Below are 21,636 nucleotides of genomic sequence, written 5' to 3'. Positions count from 1 at the left end.
TATCGGGTTTTATACTCGTATGGGATTGGAAATTCGGTCGCAACATAACTCGAAAATGGTAGGATATGGTCACGACGCCTGGTCAAAAACCAGAAAGATAACCCAGATCCAGGATAAAGAACATAGAAGCATCTACCGGATTACCTGCATAAACGGAAACAGGAAAATATGATATTTACCAAAATGTGTATTGTACGTTCAAGCCGAGAAGAAGCTAGATACGAAGCTTGTATTAACAAATGGGGGGAAATACGAGCAATGCGCCGAGTTCTAATAAAAAGGACACTACAACATGGTCGCATATTGCTAGAAAATATTCGCTGTCAGAATTATGACAAGGACAAAGGGTTCCTTCATTGTTGACCAAATACTACCAGGTACCTAAGACATCGGAGTTTTCAAGGTTAGTTTAACAGGTATAATACAAAATATTTATCCTGATGTATAATATAGCTCTCTATGTTTCGTGTTTATTTTCATTGCTGTTTTAGAATTCTCACCGGATTAGCTACCTGTTAAATAATAGTGATCGGTCGGATATAGGAGGTAGGTATGCGAACAGTGTCCTGGGTAGGCCTTGTTGCTGCTTCCATAGACGGTTAACGACTTTCAAGAAGGCTCAAATTACTAGTATATGGAAACCTCGCCGTCGACAGACTATACCTAGTATTGATGAGATGGAAACTTTTCACTTTCTCTTCCTACTGTTAATGATATGAACAGGTTACTTAAGTGAGGTAGGCAAGTGGTAAGCTATTTGTTACTGCTAAGTTACCCGAGGTACCTGGTGCGTGATATGGCGCCTAGCAACACATACCATAATTAATTTGAAAGTTGACTACAATACGTGTATTTAGACCTATAGTATTGGAGTAACCAACTGTTTGGTCGCATGATTTCTTATGTTAGGTACCTAGGTAGGTATGCAACCCCCCAGCTAATGATAGATCATATTGGCCACCTATGCAGAATGCAGCCTACCGCTTCTCAACGTAAATATAACCATGATTTCCCCGCCTCGATCGAGCGCTGCTAGCATAGCTATCTTTACTCCTCCCAGTTACATTCAATATTTATCAAGACAATGAGCCATACATTCCATTGGGGGCTAGATGGCCTAGATAAGTCTCGCTTCGAGGCGTACACCAAGATATTGAGCCTTCGCAATAGCGGACAGGCTGATGATGCCATTACATTCGACGCCTATGAAGTAGGCCCCGATATGATAGAGCCAGCAAAAGATGACGATTCCATTACGGGTCAACCGTTGACCAACTTCGACAATGATAAGCTTAAGCGCGCATTTCTTGACCGATTATCCGAGATTCTATCACATACGAGAGGTGGTTATCAAGTAGCTGCGGCATTGATGATAGAGAACTTGGGAGTCCCTGAGATCGTCGTCGCTAAGAACTCTGGGTTAAAGCAAACGGATAAGGACTTTATAATAGCCTTAGAGAAGGTCCTGGTGCGCATGGCGGGCTGTCCAAGTGTGTTTCCGTTCAGGGGGTGTAGCTTTACCCCGATACTTATCAGAGCATATAGTTTCGCCTCAAGACACAGCCGAGTTGTGGGAGTTAATACTAACTCAATACACACCGAGAGTAAAGGGATATATATCAGATTTGCAAAAATCTTTGAACCAAGGCCAGATCCACCTAATGAAGCAGTCCGATTCGGATATCACCAGAAACCTTGCAGTGCAGATCGAGGCACTATCTCTATTCTTGAACCAAGTACCACACGAACTAAGTAAGATCGTTCTCGAGGCATATCACATACGAGCCCTCCACAACATCTCCATTTTTGAGAAAATTCAACCAGAGAAGCCATCAGTCGGCCGGCAAATTGGCGATCTGGTCTATCTATTGAGCCGACCTCACGTAGCCTTCCTAACCTTTGTTCGAGCCACCGAAAGGATTGAAGGGTTTGACAAATTGTGTATACGATGGGTCGAGTTCACGTCCTTCATGAAAAAGGCGCCACTCACCAAGAAACAGCCTGTGGTTCCCCCCTGGACCATTGGTCAAGTTTTCAAGTCGCTCGGTCTGAAGTTTAATGACGCGGAGACGAGCGTCTTAATGAATTCAGGGACGGATAAGTCATCAAAGTGGACCAGGGACAAACTGGCAAATAGATTTGGTAAGCTCAAGGCGACCGAGAATAACGTCCACGCCGAAGTCCAGCTTGTGTTGGACTTGTCTAAGAGGGGTACGCAGCTGGATAATACGTTTAAATACGTCGGTTGCAGTAAACGGTCCTGTCTGCTCTGTTACAGGTTCCTTTCAATGGTCGGATTTGCTTGCCGGGGTTGTCACGGAAAAGTCTATGAGTTGTGGACTATACCTGAGCTTGATGGGCTTAGCGAAGGCTCTCTCGAACTGATCTCTGAGGCAATTAAGAAGTTACAGAGCCAAGTCGCGAAATCCCTTCGGCATGATACGAAGCCTAGACCTCATATAAAAGAGTCAACTATCGGAGGTTCCTCGATTGCAACTGTTGTGCCGCATACTGAGGACCAACACTTGGCGAAAATGATAAGGAATCATCTGCAAACGAATAGAGAGCATTCTATTTTGAGAGCGCCTATAATAAGGTAAGAATGGAGTCCCGAAAATATGGGTTGGTTGAATATTTAACAAGTTCCGTTCGTTTAGGCCGGTCTCCCCGCAAAATGAGGACACTCTTGATGAGACTCCTTCTCGATCCCAGCTTCCAGCGGAACGCGAGACTGAGGGCGAATGTGGGACATGCTACAATATAACATCACGGCACTGTACCCTCTGCGGCAGAGATTGGTATTGTAGTGAGCATTGCCAGAGCCAAATGGGGATTTATCATATCTTCTATTGTAATCTCCGGCCACTCACTACAGCAGATTATCTATGTTTAAACTGTCTTTCAGATGAGATGCCGGATGACCCTGGAGTATTGAATGACTTTGGATTCAGTCGCTGCAAGACTCGGGATGAGCAATCGCATCTGCTTGGTGTCTACATCGGTTTGTTCAAGTATTTCGACGTTCGTAGCGAGACTGTTGACGCCTGGAGGAGGAACGGGGTCCTCTTGGATCAGATCGTGCAGGCGTACAATGAGATACCAGAAATATCGCGTGGGAAGTATTTCCCGTGGCTTCTTCGCAACACCCACCTGCTAAGCCAAGACAAGATAGTTGAGCCGAACCAAGAATCCCCTAGATCTTACCTAGAAAGAGTGTTTGAAGAAGCGAGGCAATATCTCAAGGGTCAAGACAGTGGAAAGACCATGGAACAACTAGAGCCGTTTGATAAGCGACGATGTTTTGTTTTTTTCGCCTTAACACTTGAAAATTCCAACCCACCGCCTATAGAACATGGTTTAGACCTCTGGTATGACTTCGGATTCGCCACATGCATCGGTCGCGACCTAACTCCCGAAGGGATTCAACACGCCGAGGGCAGGCTCGGAGGTTTATACTCTTTGTTATTGTGTGGGCACAAGCCCAAAAGGGCTTACTGTAAAAGCCTTGGAATCCCATACGATGGTCCTCCTGATCCACCAATATGCTCTTTTGACGAGTTTTATAGGGCCTGGAGTTCCTACACACTACCGTCTGTCTTTGATAAGTACGGATATGGCGATCGGATTGATAGTTGGCCCCTTTTCAGAAAGTTCTTCTCGTCCAAACCGGAGAGACGTGCACATATTTGGAGGCTACTGCAGTACATAGCAATTGGCGAACTCAATGCCATCGACTCAATGCCAGAGCTGAAGGATGCAGCAAAGTCCTACGGGATTTCCCCGCATGTCGATACAAGAGAGCGACTCGCCCTGTACGAGTTCTATCGCCAGTTACTGGGTATTGTTGATCCTTTATGTCTTGATGAGGCATGCGAACAAGGCACATTATTAAGATTTGCCCTAGAACATTTAGGAGCAGACATGGACACGAGAGTCAAGTCATCGCTAGTCAGGCTTGACGTTTCGAAAAGGACCAGGAGGTAGATGGGTGTGATGAGTATTGATTGAATCTCCCATGTGAAGTATGTTCTATCAATAATATGGCCTTACAATCAGACCGAACATTACTTGCTATGTTTAATGCTTGGCTCGATGAGGGTCGGTTAGATAGGGGTGACAATGCAGTGCGCTTAATTTTGGCAAGTGGTTTTTCCATCATAGAATCTTGTCAATTTAAGCTCGACTGAAATGAAATGGAATAAAATGAAATGAAATAGACCTAAGGTGAAGAGCAGCAATCGTGATAGAAATGTGAGTGACATGAAATTGATGCCTCCCTGCATCAAATAAGCGCCTGCACCGCCTCTAATTCGCGGGTGCCTGAGTTATCCGGTTCTATTTTGCAATCAAATGTCTTCACATATACGTTTAAATAACTTCACCTTAGACTCTCACTGAAGATATTTTATATTCTATGTCGCTATATTAAATTAGATAACTAAAGAAATAATCTAGAGTGTGTAACCTAGAGCGATCTTGATTATCGAAGGGAGTCGCTTCAATCATTCGTCGATGCTTACAAACTAGAATGTTTATCATCACTTTTAAGAAGCCATTCATTCCTTTAATATTTTCCAAACCTCCGTTTAACGAGACCATCTGGCTCACAGCACTAACATGGCTTTTCAGCGCGGCAGCATCCCCTGCTGCGAACTGCATAAGGTGAAGCGACGATAATGGAACTGAAAAATGGTTAAATAAATCTCCGCGTGGCGAGGGCGTATGTGTTATTATCTAATAGGGTATATGATAATCATATGCTCGGTTTTCATATGAAGTGTAGAATGTTGGAAGGGGTTGGTTACGATGTGACTCTTCGCAGGTAGTCATACCGGAACTGAGAGGCAGTGTTGGATCCTGATTCGCAGTACTAGTACTTCCGGGAACGCTACTTGGAGTTTCTTTTTGATGCTGATACTCGATAACCCGCTTTCTCCTAACAATTGCGTGGGTACGTTTTGCAATATGAGATCTAAGCAGCTTCCGCGAGGTGTCTAAGTCAGATACCCAGACTAGGCTGTATCATCATTAGTAGAACAAGTACGGTGCCGCCCTCTCGGAGAAGGGTCGCAGCTCGCTCTACTATTCCGATTTGGTGGCATTATGTCTGGATGGTATTAGATGGGACTTTCAAGACTCAGGAACACATACATAAGATAGGGAGAGAAAGGGGCTAGTATTACAGAGTCAAAATAGAAAATAAAGACAGGCTGCTAAGTAATCAACAACCCCTGTAATCTTTCGGATCTAACTTACCTCCCATCATAGGCATTGCAAAGCTTGGCAGCGGATGTAATCCGTAATTCATACACTACTTCACAGCCCTACACCCCGCATCTCGCCTTGGCGACTTGGCAACTTAACATCAACTTCTACCCATGGTAGCTAAGAAAAATCGATTTGAAATGGAAATTTGTTAATGTCACGTATTATTATGATATTCTATCTTTTCAAGACAGTAGGGACGCTGCTCTAAACCCTAGTACTCATACTCATTGACTACGATGCAAGCTTACTCACCGCTATTATCCCTCCCACGAGAAGTGCTTGATCGTATTATCGACTTTTATCTCACCTTTGACCACGAAGATTTTGAGGATACACTACGTCCCCATCTTGTATATATGGGTGATACAGCATACTTCCGGTCGTTACCTAGCTTAATGCTAGCCTCAAAGAATTTTTATCGCGATCTTTCTCCCATAGTTCACAGACAAGCTATCTTGCGCGTTCAGGTTTCCGGATGGAATGACCGGCGAATTGGCTTCGCTGTCCGTGGGAAACTTCGGTTCGACCGGCTGGAAAAGCTCTGGCTGCTTATGGCAACAGAGCACCCCAACTGGAATAGTTGGTTGTCGTTTTTTGGAGAGGTTATTGAGCGTACTAAAAATCTCAAAGCCTTGGTGATTGATTGGGCACCTAGGCCTGTCGGCTCCATAGGGTGGACTGGTCGCGTGAACGCGAAGAAGGAAGACGAGTTCTTCAACACGATAGAAACTCTAAAGGGACTTCACCTCATCCAAATATATGGCAACATCTCGCCAGAATGGATTAGCCGGCTTGAAGGGCTTGCGCCGCATGTCGTGTATTATCGAAACCGGTGGTGGCGAGAACCTGGGATGGATTAATGCCCCACGTCTTTTATTACAAGTCTAGGATATCGATTGAGTTCCGTTCTTAAGCTATAGTTGCGAGTTACAAGTGCTTTAAGGTGACACTTTGGAAGTAGGTGATTGACATCAAGAGCCTCCACGTTATGTAGGTACCTATGTTCCAAGGCAATAGATGAGAACGCAAACTACATGTAGGTACCAATGAGTAAAATGTGGCAGCCTAGAAACGGAATACATGCTCCCCACCTGCAACTAGCCTATGTAAGTGCAAACATTTGAAGCGGCGCGGCCACCACATGCAGCTATTGGTGAAGTGGGTAGATTCTCGTATAGTTGCAGCAAGCTCCCGAAATGATAACGTGCTCTATGCAAACTTGCCTATTGCCACCAATTATCATATGTAATTGGGAATAGATATTGGAGAGATATACGAGTTTTAGTGGTATGTTAGGTACCTACAGGTCACCAGGATCTTCAATGCTAGGTATTTAGTAGAGATGTTACTGAAAAGAGCGAAGTATCAGGACACTCGAAATATTATGGCAAAATACAGTTGTAAATATATCTCGTGTTTTCGGGAAGACTTTTATCATCTAAAATTACCGGTTTAAGTAGAGATTAGACTAGAATCTTCGAATAGGTTTATAGTTTGCCATAACTAAATAAGATAGTAAGATACTTATTAACTGCTTCAAGTAACATCTCCATTAAATAGCATTGAAGACCCTGGCGACCTGTAGGTAGGTATTGTTAAGAAGTAAGAAATGACGAACATGTAATGTTGTTTACCTATCTTAGAACCCTCTCGATGCCTCCCCCCGCCCCTCCCCCTCCCCCACCAGGAAAGGGAAGCAAAAGCAGGAACCATATCCGATACGACGTAGATTCCTAATCAGGTACCTTGGTATGATAGCGCTTATCCCGCGGAATCCTTGTACTTTAACAACTCACCTTCCCATTCAAATTCCTACGGCCCCCAATATTTCTGCACGCAGTCGTAGGCAAAGTTACATCGAGTTCAAAAAGCGTCATATTTGAAATCGGTAGTTGATCAACACCGGTAAGGATGAGATAGCCCTGGCTATCTGTAGTGTTAGGTACCTTAGGTAGGTATTCAAGCACGTCACCTTACAGAATAATTGTTGTATTATCAGCAAGTGCTTACATTAGGTACTTCCATATTATATGTACATGTATTATCAATATGTAAACAAAAAAGAAAAAACGAGTGGGGCAGTCGGGTATATGTAAACATGAAGTCGGTATAAAACCGGTGAGCTGAGCCATCATCTCCCATTCCTGCGAGTTCTCTGTGTTTTTTTTTCCCCCTCGCTCGTCCTCGTTTCTCCCTCGAGTTCATCAACGACCAGGGAAAACTATGCACGTTATCAGGCGGGGGACTGCTACGGCAGCTCTGCAGCTCTTTTCTCTCTGTACCTCCCTCGCATCAGCAAGCTCGCTGCCGAATCATATTGAGAAGTTGATCAAAAAGCAAGTACCTGCTGAGCCTTCCAACGTCACAACCATCAAGTCTCCGGGAGGAGTCACAATCCGTTACAAGGAACCAGAACTTGAAAGTGTATGCGAGACAACTCCTGGAGTTAATTCATATTCGGGTTACGTCGACCTCGATGAGAATACACACATGTTTTTCTGGTTTTTCGAAGCCAGGTCAAATCCCGATGAAGCGCCTCTGACGTTGTGGCTTAACGGTGGACCTGGTAGCGATTCGTTGATTGGACTTTTTGAGGGTACTTTTCTCAAATGAATACCTAAACTTAGCTGGAAGCCGGAAGCTGATACGCTAACTACTATTAAATAGAACTCGGACCGTGTAATGTCACTCATAATGGCACCTCGGTCGTGAATCCATATGCTTGGAATGAAGTGACCAATCTTCTCTTCCTCTCCCAGCCCATTGGAGTCGGGTTTTCGTACGCCGATGCCGTTGTAGGTGTTGTGAATCAAACCACGGGACTACCTGTGAACTCATCCAATCCCGATGGTCGGTATAGCGACGTCGACCCATACCGGTTCGACACCACGGATCTTGCTGCAAAGGGCACCTGGGAAGTTTTACAGGCCTTCATCCAGAACCTGCCAGTCCTAGACGAGACCGTCAAGTCTCGCAGTTTCAACCTGTGGACGGAGAGCTACGGCGGCCATTACGGTCCAGCCTTTTTCAAGTATTTCTATGATCAGAACAAGTTGATTCAGGATGGGAGTATTCCTGGTGTCGAACTCACCATGCATACGCTTGGCGTCATAAATGGTATTATATCGGAGAGGATCCAAGCACCTTATTACGCCGAAATGGCGTTTAAGAATACGTATGGGATAGAGGCCGTGAACCAATCCATCTATGACTATATGAAGACGAATTACTATTTCCCTGGTGGCTGCCGCGATTCAATCGACTTATGCTTCGAACAAGACCGCTCTACACCAGATGGCAAGGCCGCCTGCTCACAGGCAACGGCCATTTGCAGGGGCTTGGTGGAATCGCCGTATTAGTGAGTTTACTTATTGTTTCTTCTTTGAGGCTGACAAGAATTCTAACGGCGAGCAGCGTGGTCAGCGGGCGAAATCCTTATGACATCCGCGCCGAGAGCGATGCAAGTATCCCGCCCGGATACTGGGCCGACTACCTTAATACCCCGAAAGTCCAGAATGCTATTGGCGTCGATATCAATTACACATCTACAAGCAGCAACCAAATATACACAGGCTTCGATTATACCGGCGACTTTGTCTATCCAAATCTATTGGAGGACCTCGAGGCTCTCCTTGCATACGATGTCCGCATCGCAATGATATACGGTGATGCTGTAAGACCCCTATCATCTCTCTCCACACCCGCATGCGCCCTTTTACACGGAGTATAGCTTTATAAGGACGATGCTAATGATTGTCTAATAGGATTATATATGCAACTGGATGGGTGGGGAAGCCGTGTCGTTGGCGGTAAACTATACGCACAAGAAGGAGTTCAAAGAAGCAGGCTACGCCCCATTTGTAGTTGATGGCGTTGAATATGGAGAAAGTAGGCAGTACGGTAATTTCAGCTTCACGCGGGTTTATGACTCGGGGCATGAAGTGCCATACTATCAGCCAAAGGCCTCTCTAGAGCTTTTCAGACGAGTACTAGGGAACCTTGTCATCTCAGACGGAGCAAAACTGACGCCTACTTATAAAAGTGAAGGCACAGCCAATGCCACACATACCAATAGTTACATATCATACTATACAGGAAGGCCAGGAGATTGGAAGAACTAATGGAACATAATGATGGAATTGTAATTTAGATATGCTCGTAGACTCGACGAGTTAGCCTAAATATACAGCATTTCTTACTCCAACGTCGACTACGAAAACATAGACGAAGATGGAAGGAATCGGAAATCAAAATCGAACATATGTACCTAGGTACCTACCTATATATTACTAAAGATGCTGTAGAATGGAACAATGATGACTACCTATATACCGTACCGTCAGATCAACGCTTTCCGAGAACACTATAATCGGTCCGCAAGCGGCTAAACAAATAGGGGGAGCAAGATAGGTAGGTACCTAGGTAAGGTATATAGAAAGCTATTCCCTCGGGCTAACGTAGTGAGTACCTAACCTAACCTATCCTAAGGTAGTGGAGATAAGTTAGCTAAAACCTCCCTTAGATAGATAGTCGGGTTGCCTCATATTGTTCGAGTTCTCTATAGCAGTGAGGGCAAAATAACCACCTTAACACCCACCGTAACGGGTTGCTGCTATATTCATTTCCTTTTTACTCGCTAGATCGTATGGTGAGTTGATGTCCCCCTGAAGACGAGCGGGGGCATCGCATTGCTTAGAAATATGTTCACAATGCCTTGCGGACGGCACAATAAGTATCAACAATCGCTACATGGTATCTAAATAAAATTAACAAGGTGCTAGTAGGCTTCCGTGGTCAATATATACCTAATGCATGGCAAGAGACTCCTGGGCGAGAAGCTACGGTATAATACATAAATCAAGGCCAGAGTGTAGAGGACTTGAGTTATTCATTTCGACTGCTTATGCGACCAAAAGAATACTTGAGGCGAAGCTATCACATCACGTACAATACAAACGTAGTAGGAGGCGTTTACATCAAATTACCGTATTGAGGCTTCGTCGACAACCCTAGCGATTTAAATAAAAGGGATGCGCTGAAGTTCGCACCACAGCTTATACTACCTCTTCTCCCCCGAAGACCACTGGTACTCCGATGCTTTTTAGCAAGTCCAGGACCGTATTGCCATCTGATCGGATGAAATCAGCAACGGCAACACCGGCTTCTGCTAGAAGCTTCGTATCCCGTCTTTCCCAAAGAGCGGTGAATATCCAGCCCACTACAAAAGGCAGCTCTGTTTCCCGCTCCATATACTTTGAGGTGAACATCTGTCGAAGTAGAGGGTCACACTGCTTCCGTACGGCTCGTAAAAGTGCCCAGCATTCACGGTGCATTGCGGTGTAAGGGAGAGCTAACTCAAGGGCCTCACCTTGTAATGCGAACATTAAGGCTCTGATGAGTTGTTCTGGAGGCAATTCCGAGAACTTGTTAGCCTTGATTGATTTCGACTTCTGTTTCAGCTTCTTGGTATCGACTTGTCCCAGCATCAAAGTGCCCTCTTCCTCTAAACCTTCTGTCTCCCACAGGCTAAGGTCGACGATTTGAGCAATATGCTCAGCCGTCCAGTCGACCTGTCCCGTTCCATGTCGGTACCGGTTCATAAACATAGACGAGACCGGTATGCCATCTTTGATCCCTCGAGGTCCCGACCGGGAGGTTAACGCCGTGTTCTTCCGGCGTTTGCTAGTAAACGCTGCTGCTGTTGTACCCATTTGGAGGGAGAACTTCTTGAAGTAGTCTTCTGGAGCTTTTGGCGTATCTCCAACGAAGAATTTATCACCGAGTACCGCCCATACCAAGTCCATATCTGGCCAGCAGTTCGATATTAGCTTCTCGCTCTGTAGGGAATTATACAGATGCAATGAGTAAGTAATAGATCCCCAAGCGTCTGCGAGCCTGATGCCGATCTCCCACGTGGACGAGCGAAAATGGTAGAGTAAAAGGCCGCAGAGAACCGGTGACATTTTCAATATTCTATTGGGCTCCATAGACGCTGGGACGGGCTCGCGGAGTGCGTGGTACGCTTGAGTCTTGGCTTTGTATACGGGGTCTCCCAGTATGTACTGTATTTTTGCTTGAAGGTGTCGTATCATCTGGTTGTGACTGGTGGGCCAGTTATCAATTTTCAGGTCCTTATGGAATTCGAAATGCTCCTCAATTTCTCGATCCAAAAATTGAAGGTTCATTTGGAGTGTCTCAAACCCTCGACTGGCATTTCCACGAAGGATATAGTGAATATCAAGAAATATCTGGGCGGCAAAGACAAGATAAAATGGCACTTCTTTAGTCTTGGCTAGCTCCTTAATTCCACGCAAGAATTCGTCTTCAACTGGATAGTCGCCAACCCCCCGTTCCACTGCCATGAGCTCTGTGAAGAACGACATGAGTAACACTCGATCTTCTTCGAATTTCTGATAGCCGGACTTAGAGTCTCGAGCGCTTCGAGGATCGTAGTAACCAAACATTCCTTCCTTGTATAATGGAATAGCCCCAGGCTGTACTACCCTGGTGAACGCATCCAGGATTCTGCAGGTTAAAATGTAGGTCCCATCCGCAATGTCGTACGTGTCGTAGTTGAAGTTATCGGCGCCGTTGGGCGAGTGACTGAAAGGCTCGTACCCTTTCATCATCACTTGGACGATGTGAAACTGATTTAAGACCTTCCATAACCCACCATGATCTTTGAACATTGGTACTACGTCTTCCACTGCGGTACATTGTTAACATTGTGTATGAAAATGGAAGTAGGAAATGGATTTGGATTGAAATTATTATAAACTGTCTTGGGGAAGTATTGCAAACACCCTATAAGACGAAGGATTGGGAATATGGAAGAGTCAAGATCATAATCGACTTACTGAGCTTCCGCGCTAGGTCAATAGCGGTGTTAGTGGTAACCGCACAAGCAGCCAGCTCAAAAAAACCATCTCGATAGTTGGTCCATATCCATTCGATGCGAGATCGAATCTTGTTGATATCGTTAATCAACAGTGTCACGGCGACGTAGAGATCTTCAAGGGACGAAGGTGGCTCTGCTTCGTATGTTACATTATCGCCTTCGCGGACCTTTGGTCGTTCGATGTCAGGTGCATTGAGGAAATCTTCTGAGGGCTCATACACCTTTAAGCCGGCGAATTGGTTGGAGAACTCATCGTCAGTAACCCCCGCGCGAGATTTATCCTTAGAAGCTTTAGGGGAGGAACCAGTGGAACTAGTTGACGTGGTATTCGTTTGGGGTTTCAGAATCTCTTGTACCTTCTCAAGGACGCCTACAAAATAGCCGTGATTGACATCCGATATTTCATCTGCAATGGCCCCTTTCTCGGCAAGCATGCCACTAAAACCTCCACGGGCAATAATGACTCGACGCAGGGTAGTGATGAGTGAGTTCGGGATAGATATGTCGTGCTTAGAAGCTATAAACTCTGCTAGGGGTATGAAGTCCTTGATCTTGATAATGTACTTGTTGACTGGCGCCGGTTTGCTAGATGAGGAAGCTTGCTTCTTCTTGGCTTCAGCCCTCGCCTTACCTTTCAGTCGTGTACTTGTCCCCTTGGGTAGCTGCTGAGTTAAGGGGTCGGACACATAGCCGGTAGCCTTTGCCGTAGAGGCAAGCCAGCCAGCAATAGAATCGGTGTCATTCTTGTACTGTTGGTATGTACTAACAAGGCTTGGTGGCAGCATCCTGAAAACGGTAAGGTTTTGCAATGCTTTTATAAATCGGTGAAGAGAGACATTCGTTGCTATCTTCTAATCTTCTAAGTTGAATTAGAAGTTGGGAAGACGAAAGGTGCTAACTCCAGAATGATGTTAGGTAAAGGACAGGAGGACATAAGGAACTCTAAAACAAACAAGCACATAGGAAGGTGAGGGGCTCTATTCAACATGCGACCTATAAATTAGGTACATGTATGACTACGACCTACCTTAGGTACACAACGCACATACATAACCTAACTAATAAAAGTTAATTCTTAAGGTGTACATACAACACATCTACGCCGGAGGAAGGTGAAGAGGAGATATTTTTTTTATTATACCTTAGGAAGTATTGTGGATCCGCTTCTAAGCACGGACCTGCCACTGGTGGAGCCTCACCGCCCACAGAATGGCTATAGTTGTACGAAGTACACATAATTATTCTCGTAATCCTTACATAGATTTAATCAATAACGATACCTACTACGAGACTCATCTAGATGCCATTACAATTAATAATGCTGCATCACGAGTCCTTGTATCCGTAAACAAAGACGCACAGTATTCCGTACCTATCTTAGGTACACGTACAGGGAATGTGCCTGCTAACCCTGGCGGCATTGAAATGAAGTACCTATGTATACATACCTCGGTTTCTCAGCCGCTTACTTCAAATTCGCCATGTCATTACGTACATATTGATACATATCTTATGTACACCCCGCCAAAATCCAACCGGTTCCTACATATGTCAGCGCCATTCTTTTGCTTCTTTCCGCTGCATGTTTTTGCATACTCTAAACTAGAGTGAGACTTGAATTGATTTATATAAAGGCATGCCAGGCCCCAATTCGTCTTCCGTGGGAAATCCACGTGGTGTACCAGATCCCCAAACGCACGAGGATACGACAAATCTCCCGTCTTTCTATTCCCCGCGGTCGCGGCCGCTTCGGGAAGACGAAGGTAGCGCTGTCGCACCTAGGTTAGACCGGGATGAGCTATCCCTCTCCTTTCTAGTTCCTTCATCTACCTCAAATCCAGCTTCGACGCAGACCGACGATGCAAGCCGGCCGCCGCCCTCACTCCTCTCTCCCGCCTTTACACCTCCTGTTACCCCAGGTAATGCGACGCCTACATCCCTAGCCGAACAACAGCCTCCCGGCGTTCCCGTTGATTCTTCTATCCCATCTGGTGGTTGCGGTAGTAAGCGACCAAGGCTTCTCGAGACGCTACCCGAAGTTCAATGCATCGTGCGCGCTCGTATTCCGACAGTATCCGGAACCGAAATGTTCTTACATCTATACACTAATAATATCGACAACAAGGAACATCTTGCGATAGTGTTTGGTCCACATATCCGAAGCAGGTCCTTGGATGCGCCGAGGGATGGAGAGACGGAGATGGACCGTATGGTGAGGGGCGCATACACCGGTCGCCTTTACCCAGGAAGGACGAAAAGCGGCATGGCAAGTGGCTCGTCTTCTACTGACAATAACCCGACAGAGGAAGTTTCACACCCTAATGGACCTCCTCTTGTTCGGATACATTCAGAATGTTATACTGGCGAGACGGCGTGGTCTGCACGGTGCGACTGCGGCGAACAGCTAGACGAGGCGGCGCGACTTATGTCGCTACCTACCGCTGTCAACGGGGGTATCGTCATCTATCTACGGCAAGAAGGGCGCGGTATTGGCCTTGGCGAGAAGTTAAAGGCGTATAACTTGCAAGACTTAGGGTCCGATACGGTGGAGGCAAATCTGCTGTTACGGCATCCAGCAGATGCGCGGAGCTACGGGTTGGCAACAGCCATGCTCCTTGATCTGGGGCAGAAGGAGATTCGGTTGCTGACTAACAACCCGGACAAGATTAGAGCCGTCGAAGGACCGAATAGGGAAGTCAGAGTAACGGAGCGCGTCGCAATGGTGCCGCTAAGCTGGAAGGGTAAGGGGGGATTTAGGAGTCGAGAAGTAGAAGGCTATCTAAAAACAAAGGTGTGTGTTTTCTCGTTTATTTTCTCCCTTGCCTTCTTTGAAATAGTTGTCGAAGATATGATATCGAGCAGCTAACCGCGTAATCACCTATAGATCGAGAAGATGGGGCATATGCTGGATATGGGTACCCTACCGCCTTGATGCGCACATACGCCATTATGTGCTTATCCTAAATACGCTCGGCAGCCTTGTATTTTCAAAAATCATAGAACGACATTGTAGATTTTTGGGTTTACGTGACATATGAAGAGGAGTAAGATTATAAGGAGTAAATTTGCAACGCTTACGTTGATGCCCTATGAATGTGCTAGATGCGCTTCGTTTATATGGAATATCAATAGCTTCACCAGACGTACATATGTAGGTACATTACGTACCTAGGTACCTAAGGTTGTACATAAGTGAACCGTTATCAAAATCTATTGGCGTTTGCATCTCCCAGGGTCTATGTACCCCACGATCCTTGCCAAAATTTTAGACCGGTTAGCTTTTAAGAGGTAGGCTCCATAATCTTCATCTACCGCCAATGAAATCTGCGTACCTATCCGCAGTACGTACCTCCTATGCGCCTTGACCCTAAAAATGATTTCTACCAGAGCTGCAAAGCTCTCGCAACGCGCTTTCTAGCAGCTTTCTGTTTGAGACTTCGCATCGTGTAATTATCTGGTGGTCTACCTGAGCAATGAAATCTACCACCTTTTCCGCCCCAAAATAAAGTCGCCCCTTCGCCCTTCGGGTCAACGGTTACTCTACACCAAAGACTAATAAATAACACAAATCATCCTCATGACCTTATAATTATACCCTTTAATTATCTGATATACGCGTATTCGCTGCGTATTCGCTTCTAGTGTCTGGGGCACACCTAATCATGGCTGAGAAAGACATGCGCCTACGCCTGGTGGTGCGTAGGGATGGCCTTCCGGAAGAACGACTCATGTGGAATGTGTCTCTCGAAGACAACCCGACTATCTCAAAACTCATCGAGAAGGTTAACGAGACCTTTCCCTTAGAGATCGGCCAGAAAGGGTTAGAAGACTACGTCGTCGAGCTGCGCGATCAAGACGGTACAAGTTTCGAATGCCTCCATTTTCAGCCTGTGCGCACCGTCCTTAAACCTGATGATCGAGTCTTCATTCGAGCTCTCGATCGAGATGACAACAGGCGTCGTCGAATCAGCGGTCGACATCAGATCTCTTCTGACGGCAGACACCTCGTCGATGGTATCCCTTTCGGGCGTCGCCTCCTAAGGGTCCCGGTCGGCCGACCTCCAATCGACCCTCCGCGGAAGCGCCGTAGACTTTTACACCCTCACGAGAGCCTAGATGATAGCCTAAACGACGACGAAGATACACCTATGTTACTTCTCACGAATGGCGAGCGCCTAGCGGATAAATCAGCCTTCCCGAACGTCAAATTTAGTCCGAAGTTCGATTTCATCGATGCCGAAACAGAAGACGGTGACTTTGATAATGAAGCAGAGGCAGATAATGAAAGTGACGGTTCTGAGTCCGACGATTATGATCAGCAGAACTCAGAAATGCCAAGCGACGAAGATGATCTTGAGCAGGAGCTTCGGGATTTGGCGGAAGATAATGCTATTGTGGAAAATAAGGAGCCTTCAGATGCGCAGGATTCAACAAGGGAAGATTGCAATAAGGTGTCAGCATTACAAGCTGCGTTCCCCTCGGCACCAGTAAGCATCTGCGAGAAGATTTTGGCGACCTCCGGCGATGACCTTAAGTCAGCATACGATGTTCTAGCTAGTGGTTTCGCACCTCAGCTGCCAGAATCCGCATTACGAGCAGGGTCAATGTCTATGACAACAACATCAAAGCTAAAATCACGAAAATCACGAAAAGATGATCCAACAAAAGATATTCCTACTACGCACCCAGAAGAGGAGATTACCGACGACATCGCCCACGATGACGAGGATATGTCCGATGCAGACGACGAAGAGCAAGTATCTGCCTTTGTACGGCAGTTTGACCATCGAGGCCTTCCACCTGGATCAATTACTTCTGGCAGGGGGCTAGCGCAGATGGCTGCAATATCTAGCTCGTTTGATAATAATAAGGCGAGCGGCGAGAGCGAAACTACGTCCGCAACGTTGAACGGCCATAAAACTAGCCCTGAAAAGACAGTTGAGGAAGACGATACATCGAGCGACGCTACAAGTTCCAGCTCGGAGAATGAAGATTCTGAAATCTCAAGTGATAGTGATTCCGAAGATGATGACTCTGACAATAACGACGACGAGGATATGTCATCAAATGGTAGCGACCATAGCAACAATGAAAGCGACAATAGCGACGATGACGATAACGATAGTAATATGCGTCCGGCGGATAGCTCTCCTAAGAGTTCCTGTGATGATATGACAAGCGATTCGGACAATGAGAGTGATGATAGTAGCGATGATAGTGACGATGGTCCGGAAGAAATCTCCCTGAAGCGGCAGTCTTCCGATAGCCAAAAACTCAGCCGAAAAAGAGGTTTCGGCCATGATAACAGCCTAAACCAAATCGGAAGTAGTAACGAGACTTCCGATAGCAGTGACATATCCTCGGATGAAAGTTCTGATGGAGAATCTAGCGGAGCTGAATCAAATTCCGCGTCAGAAAGCGAAGGTGTAGAAGAGACTTCCAACAACACCGATACAGCTAGAGCATGCGTCCAAACTTCGCTCACCGGAAGCGTGCAAACTAAGCCTTCACAACCACCACCAAATACGATTCCTCATGTTCAGCCAGTGCCTCCCGGAGCTGGTAACGAGAGGACAAAAAAGCGAAATGCTCGCCGAAGAGCCGCAAACAAGGCCAAAAAGTTAGCGCAACAGGGTACGATTATGGGTGCGACGTCTACAGGCGAGGAAACTGGGTTGTCTGTCATAGACGAAAACGCTCTCTTTGAAGCTAAGCGGCAGGAGCTGCTAAATGCGATCGCTAGTGGCGGAATAGAAATTGGCCCTCCTCGGTTCGACGAGTCATCGAGAATGTCCACATCAACAAAACGGAAGCTTGATGAACGCGACGAACCTAACCGTCAGGTTATCCAGCAGGACACGTCGGCTATGACACCTGTGGACGAAGACGCGGATTCATCAGCTTCTGTTCAAAAGAAGCTTCGTGTAGATATAGGCGCCGGTCGGAGACTCCTTTTCGGTGCATTAGGTCTTCGTAACCCCAAAACAAAAGAAGACGAGGATAAATTACGGGAAAAGTTAATGCGGGATATTCGACCGCTCGACAACCCAAGACTCGGCCAGGGAAAGGATGGTACACGGCAAATAAATGAAGACGGCCCGACGGTGGAGGATGATCTTGAGTCCTGGAAAGACAAAATCACATATCGAGCCGTAGAGTGCTGTTACGAAGGGGTGCAGCTCAGCGAACCCCCATTTCCATTCGTTCAGCGCTGGGATCCTCAACAGCAAAGCTCATGGTCCCAGAAGAAAAACAAGCGTGGCGGTCAAAGTAAGCGAGCACAGCGAAACCAAGGACATTTCTATCAAGATAACCGCCCAAGCAAGAAGCGGAAGCACGAAGAATCTGACATGTGGGACGAAGAAGGGTACGATGATACATTCAACGGTATGGACGATTACACCAATGATGCCGATGTCGAACTCAACTATGATGACACTGAGGCATCCCAACCCCGCGAGGCCAACAGACCTATAAATGATGCGAGCCAGTTTACAGACATGGATGATCTTCCATCCTTGCCATCGGATTTATCGGCGCTTCCCGCTCTACGTCCCGGGGAAGTTCAAGTTGGAATGGTGATAACCTGGCAGCAGTGGTCATGCTCGTCGGCGACTAACTGGCAGCCGCAGCTTTCTAACGTGACGGGTGTAGTGGTTAGAATCGATGACGACGCTACTGGCTTGGAAGTCTGTCTTGCTAAGAGAGATCGATATCTTGATCGAAACCAGAAGAAATATGACGAGAGTACCGGCCAGCGGATATATGACAAATTTGAAGCGCCAGATCTCGATGACGACGACGACGAAGATGAAGGAGAGGACGAAGGATTTCGGACTATTGGCTTTGCCGAAATGCAGCAGCCTAGAATTCTTCAACAGCCGCTTTCTATCATGGCGCCTAATGAGACACCTAGTGCAGCTGGCTCCCTTCCTGAAGCTAGCTCAAATACGAGGAGTGAACCGCCAGCCATCGCCGAAGACGTAAAAGTCGACGCACACTCAGAACGAGAACGGTCTAGCACAAAAGAATCAATCGAGGAAAACACGTCCGGCGTTACTTGCGTCGAGATTTCTTCATCGGGTCAGGCACAACAACACAGCAGTACGTCAGCGTCTAATCCTTCGCAGGTCAATAGCCCTTCCCAACAGTTACACGAGAGTACCAGCCAATTCGTAGGTATACAAACTAGTCAACTACCAATTCAGGATATTTCCAGCCGCGATATCGATTCGGATGGTCCATCTACTAGGCTAGACATCGAAGTTCTAGAATCGGAACTTCCTAGCATTAGACAGTCATCGGCCCCTCTATTTGATAGTCACGAGGATGAAGTTGTTACCGGGACACCGAAAGTTGTGAGGTCTAAAGCTACTGTCCCCCCTTCGTCAGTGAGTAGTGCTCGCAGTGGACGGCAGCTAGATTACACTTTACACATGGAAGTTACAGAGCCGGATTCTCTTAAAATGACAGATGACGGCATCTCTACTGCTCTAGATACTGAATACCAACAGGATCTAGAATCAGATGAGGATGTTTCAACCCCTACGCCTACGCCCTTTGTCCAAGAAGAGTCGGCCGTCGGACAAGAGACAACGGCGCAAGAATCAGAATTACGATCGTCAGCAGAACCCTCAACTCCTAGTTCATTGTCCTCAATTAATACCGTATGGTGCACGGCGCTTACTTCGCTCACTTCGCGAAGTACGCAGAGTCCATCCAAGTCTCAGTCGCAGTCTCTACCCTTCAATGGATCGCAAAAGGCCCGAGCGCAAAAGGAGCAAGACTACGAAGAAGAAATGCGGAAGTTAGATAATACGTCAGATTATCAAACAAGCTCCTCAAGAGTTCCGGATAGCTTCGAGCAGAGCAGCCAAAGAAGAAGTCTCGACGGTGTTGTGGAGGATGGCGTTGTTAAAGCGCCTTCAAAGTCCCCACCAATCAAAACCTCTCCTCCACCGATGAAGAAACGGAAATTACCTAAAGAGTCATCCCAGTTCACACTTCCTCCTGGAACGCAGGTAGTCGAATTGTCTTCGGATTCAGAACCTGTCTATACCGAGAATTATGCCGACGACGAGGTTGATGGGACTTATTCTCCCGATCCGGACAGTTTACCTAGGGGTAACGGATGGGTACATAAGAGGATTGATACCAAAAATCGCAACGCGAGAAGTGTGACAGCGCCTATCAGACCTCAGCCGGCAAAAAGGAGGAAATTTATCTCCTCGTCGCAGGGACCTCTGTCGACTTCTCCCTCAACATCGATCTCCACCTTCAGTCCAATTAAACCTCGGAGAAAAACAAGCTCAAGATTCTAGTTGATTTTGTTTAGGCACAAGGTTGGTCTAATAGATGATATTAGGTTAGGTAGCTAAGAACCAGTATACCAGTGTCATATTCCACACCCCTCCATAAGGTTAGTTGCTTCAGTTCAACTAATAGCTAGAGCAAATAAAAACAAATCACACGACAACCGAAAATGAAAGAGTCTGTTCATAGTGAAGGCCGAAGTCTTAAGCACGATTCATAATTAGAAGCAGTAGAGAATATCCAGTTTAAGCAAAGATATCAAGTAGGATTCTTTCTACAAACGTTGGTGATAACCCTTGTCTTAAGGTTAACATCAGGGAAAGGTGCATAGCATTAGGTACCCATGGGTATATGGGTATATTATGTAGTCGCGCAGAAGCGTAGCTCTATTATCACAGAAGGGTATATCGGGCGTTTGGTGCCATTACTACCTAACGAGTGAAACGCGGAGAGGATTCGGAGAATAGCCTAATAGTAGGTAGCCCTTTGGCCAATGACGAATATACCTCTTACAACTAGTAGAGGGTTTTTTTTAGGATATGTACAAGTCGATTTATTCCCTTTCTACCTACATGGAAATGCAGGCCGGTTTCAATTGCTTCGTGCCCCGCCCTTGGCCTCCCTCAGCTCGTCCATCCTCGCTACGCGCTTCTTGAACTCGTCGTACTGGCATTTCTCGTAGCTATGTCGCTCGTCCTGTTCAGTACAAATAACGACGACGTTGTTAGCCTAGCCGGATACCAACTGGAGCATACATGGGAAAGGAAGAAACACCACGTACGCTACACTTCCACGGGAGGTAGTATGTGTCGACACGACATCTGTTGAGGGGAATGAGGAGGTTCGCGCAGCTATCTCGGTAGGCCAGGGGGAGTTTGGCGTCTCGCATCTCCTCCCGTGTAGCTTCTGTAGGTTCCGGTCAGCAGTTGCAGATGCGAAAATGGAATGGAATGGAATGGAATGCATACTTGGAGGAGCCTCGGACGAGCCGCTCAGGAGACCCATCTTGAAAGACGTCAGACGCGCGGATGGTCAATTAGTTTAAATAGAAGGTCGCGACGTGAGTCGGGCTAATAGATTCGAAGTGGTCCGGATCCGACGTTGGAATTCGATGAACGGAAGACGATAAGTTCTATGATTGATTGATTGGTACAAGC

General features: G+C 46.4%; 8 protein-coding genes across 8 annotated transcripts; 5 read left to right on the top strand and 3 right to left on the bottom strand.

The window, feature by feature from the left end:
* The first annotated feature begins 970 nt into the window (after positions 1 to 970).
* F4817DRAFT_348070 (uncharacterized protein) lies at positions 971 to 4,219 on the top strand. The gene is made up of 3 exons (XM_049304638.1): positions 971 to 1,490; positions 1,546 to 2,596; positions 2,658 to 4,219. Exons 1-3 carry the CDS (start codon positions 1,085 to 1,087, stop codon positions 3,982 to 3,984), a joined length of 2,784 nt encoding a protein of 927 aa, XP_049155701.1. The 5' UTR covers positions 971 to 1,084; the 3' UTR covers positions 3,985 to 4,219.
* Positions 4,220 to 4,389: 170 nt separating this feature from the next.
* F4817DRAFT_348069 (uncharacterized protein) lies at positions 4,390 to 5,163 on the bottom strand. The gene has a single exon (XM_049304637.1). The coding sequence runs from the start codon at positions 4,657 to 4,659 to the stop codon at positions 4,426 to 4,428; it is 234 nt and encodes a 77-aa protein (XP_049155700.1). The 5' UTR covers positions 4,660 to 5,163; the 3' UTR covers positions 4,390 to 4,425.
* Positions 5,164 to 5,307: 144 nt separating this feature from the next.
* F4817DRAFT_348067 (uncharacterized protein) lies at positions 5,308 to 6,377 on the top strand. The gene has a single exon (XM_049304636.1). The coding sequence runs from the start codon at positions 5,505 to 5,507 to the stop codon at positions 6,126 to 6,128; it is 624 nt and encodes a 207-aa protein (XP_049155699.1). The 5' UTR covers positions 5,308 to 5,504; the 3' UTR covers positions 6,129 to 6,377.
* Positions 6,378 to 6,932: 555 nt separating this feature from the next.
* Positions 6,933 to 9,595, top strand: F4817DRAFT_348066 (peptidase). The gene is made up of 4 exons (XM_049304635.1): positions 6,933 to 7,864; positions 7,936 to 8,626; positions 8,683 to 8,941; positions 9,033 to 9,595. The coding sequence occupies exons 1-4, from the start codon at positions 7,492 to 7,494 to the stop codon at positions 9,387 to 9,389; spliced, it is 1,680 nt and encodes a 559-aa protein (XP_049155698.1). The 5' UTR covers positions 6,933 to 7,491; the 3' UTR covers positions 9,390 to 9,595.
* Positions 9,596 to 10,139: 544 nt separating this feature from the next.
* Positions 10,140 to 13,269, bottom strand: F4817DRAFT_348063 (uncharacterized protein). Its single transcript, XM_049304634.1, has 3 exons — positions 13,194 to 13,269; positions 12,126 to 13,060; positions 10,140 to 11,974 (listed from the first exon to the last, which is right to left on the bottom strand). Exons 2-3 carry the CDS (start codon positions 12,949 to 12,951, stop codon positions 10,323 to 10,325), a joined length of 2,478 nt encoding a protein of 825 aa, XP_049155697.1. The 5' UTR covers positions 12,952 to 13,060; positions 13,194 to 13,269; the 3' UTR covers positions 10,140 to 10,322.
* Positions 13,270 to 13,434: 165 nt separating this feature from the next.
* Positions 13,435 to 15,380, top strand: F4817DRAFT_348062 (GTP cyclohydrolase II). The gene is made up of 2 exons (XM_049304633.1): positions 13,435 to 14,957; positions 15,051 to 15,380. The coding sequence occupies exons 1-2, from the start codon at positions 13,803 to 13,805 to the stop codon at positions 15,096 to 15,098; spliced, it is 1,203 nt and encodes a 400-aa protein (XP_049155696.1). The 5' UTR covers positions 13,435 to 13,802; the 3' UTR covers positions 15,099 to 15,380.
* Positions 15,381 to 15,722: 342 nt separating this feature from the next.
* F4817DRAFT_231185 (uncharacterized protein) lies at positions 15,723 to 20,830 on the top strand. Its single transcript, XM_049298925.1, has one exon. The coding sequence runs from the start codon at positions 15,829 to 15,831 to the stop codon at positions 20,485 to 20,487; it is 4,659 nt and encodes a 1,552-aa protein (XP_049155695.1). The 5' UTR covers positions 15,723 to 15,828; the 3' UTR covers positions 20,488 to 20,830.
* Positions 20,831 to 21,070: 240 nt separating this feature from the next.
* On the bottom strand, positions 21,071 to 21,484 carry F4817DRAFT_319241 (NADH-ubiquinone oxidoreductase B18 subunit-domain-containing protein; the record flags this gene model as incomplete). Its single annotated transcript, XM_049301034.1, has 3 exons — positions 21,071 to 21,175; positions 21,261 to 21,385; positions 21,448 to 21,484. 3 exons carry the CDS (start codon positions 21,482 to 21,484, stop codon positions 21,071 to 21,073), a joined length of 267 nt encoding a protein of 88 aa, XP_049155694.1.
* Between the last annotated feature and the right edge of the window lie 152 nt (positions 21,485 to 21,636).

Source organism: Daldinia loculata (genome assembly GCF_022478755.1).
Source record: "Daldinia loculata strain CBS 113971 unplaced genomic scaffold F4817scaffold_57, whole genome shotgun sequence".
NCBI classification, from domain to species: Eukaryota; Fungi; Ascomycota; class Sordariomycetes; order Xylariales; family Hypoxylaceae; genus Daldinia; species Daldinia loculata.
The sequence above is the reverse complement of the archived record's forward strand: the minus strand, read 5'-3'. Positions and strand labels throughout refer to the sequence as shown.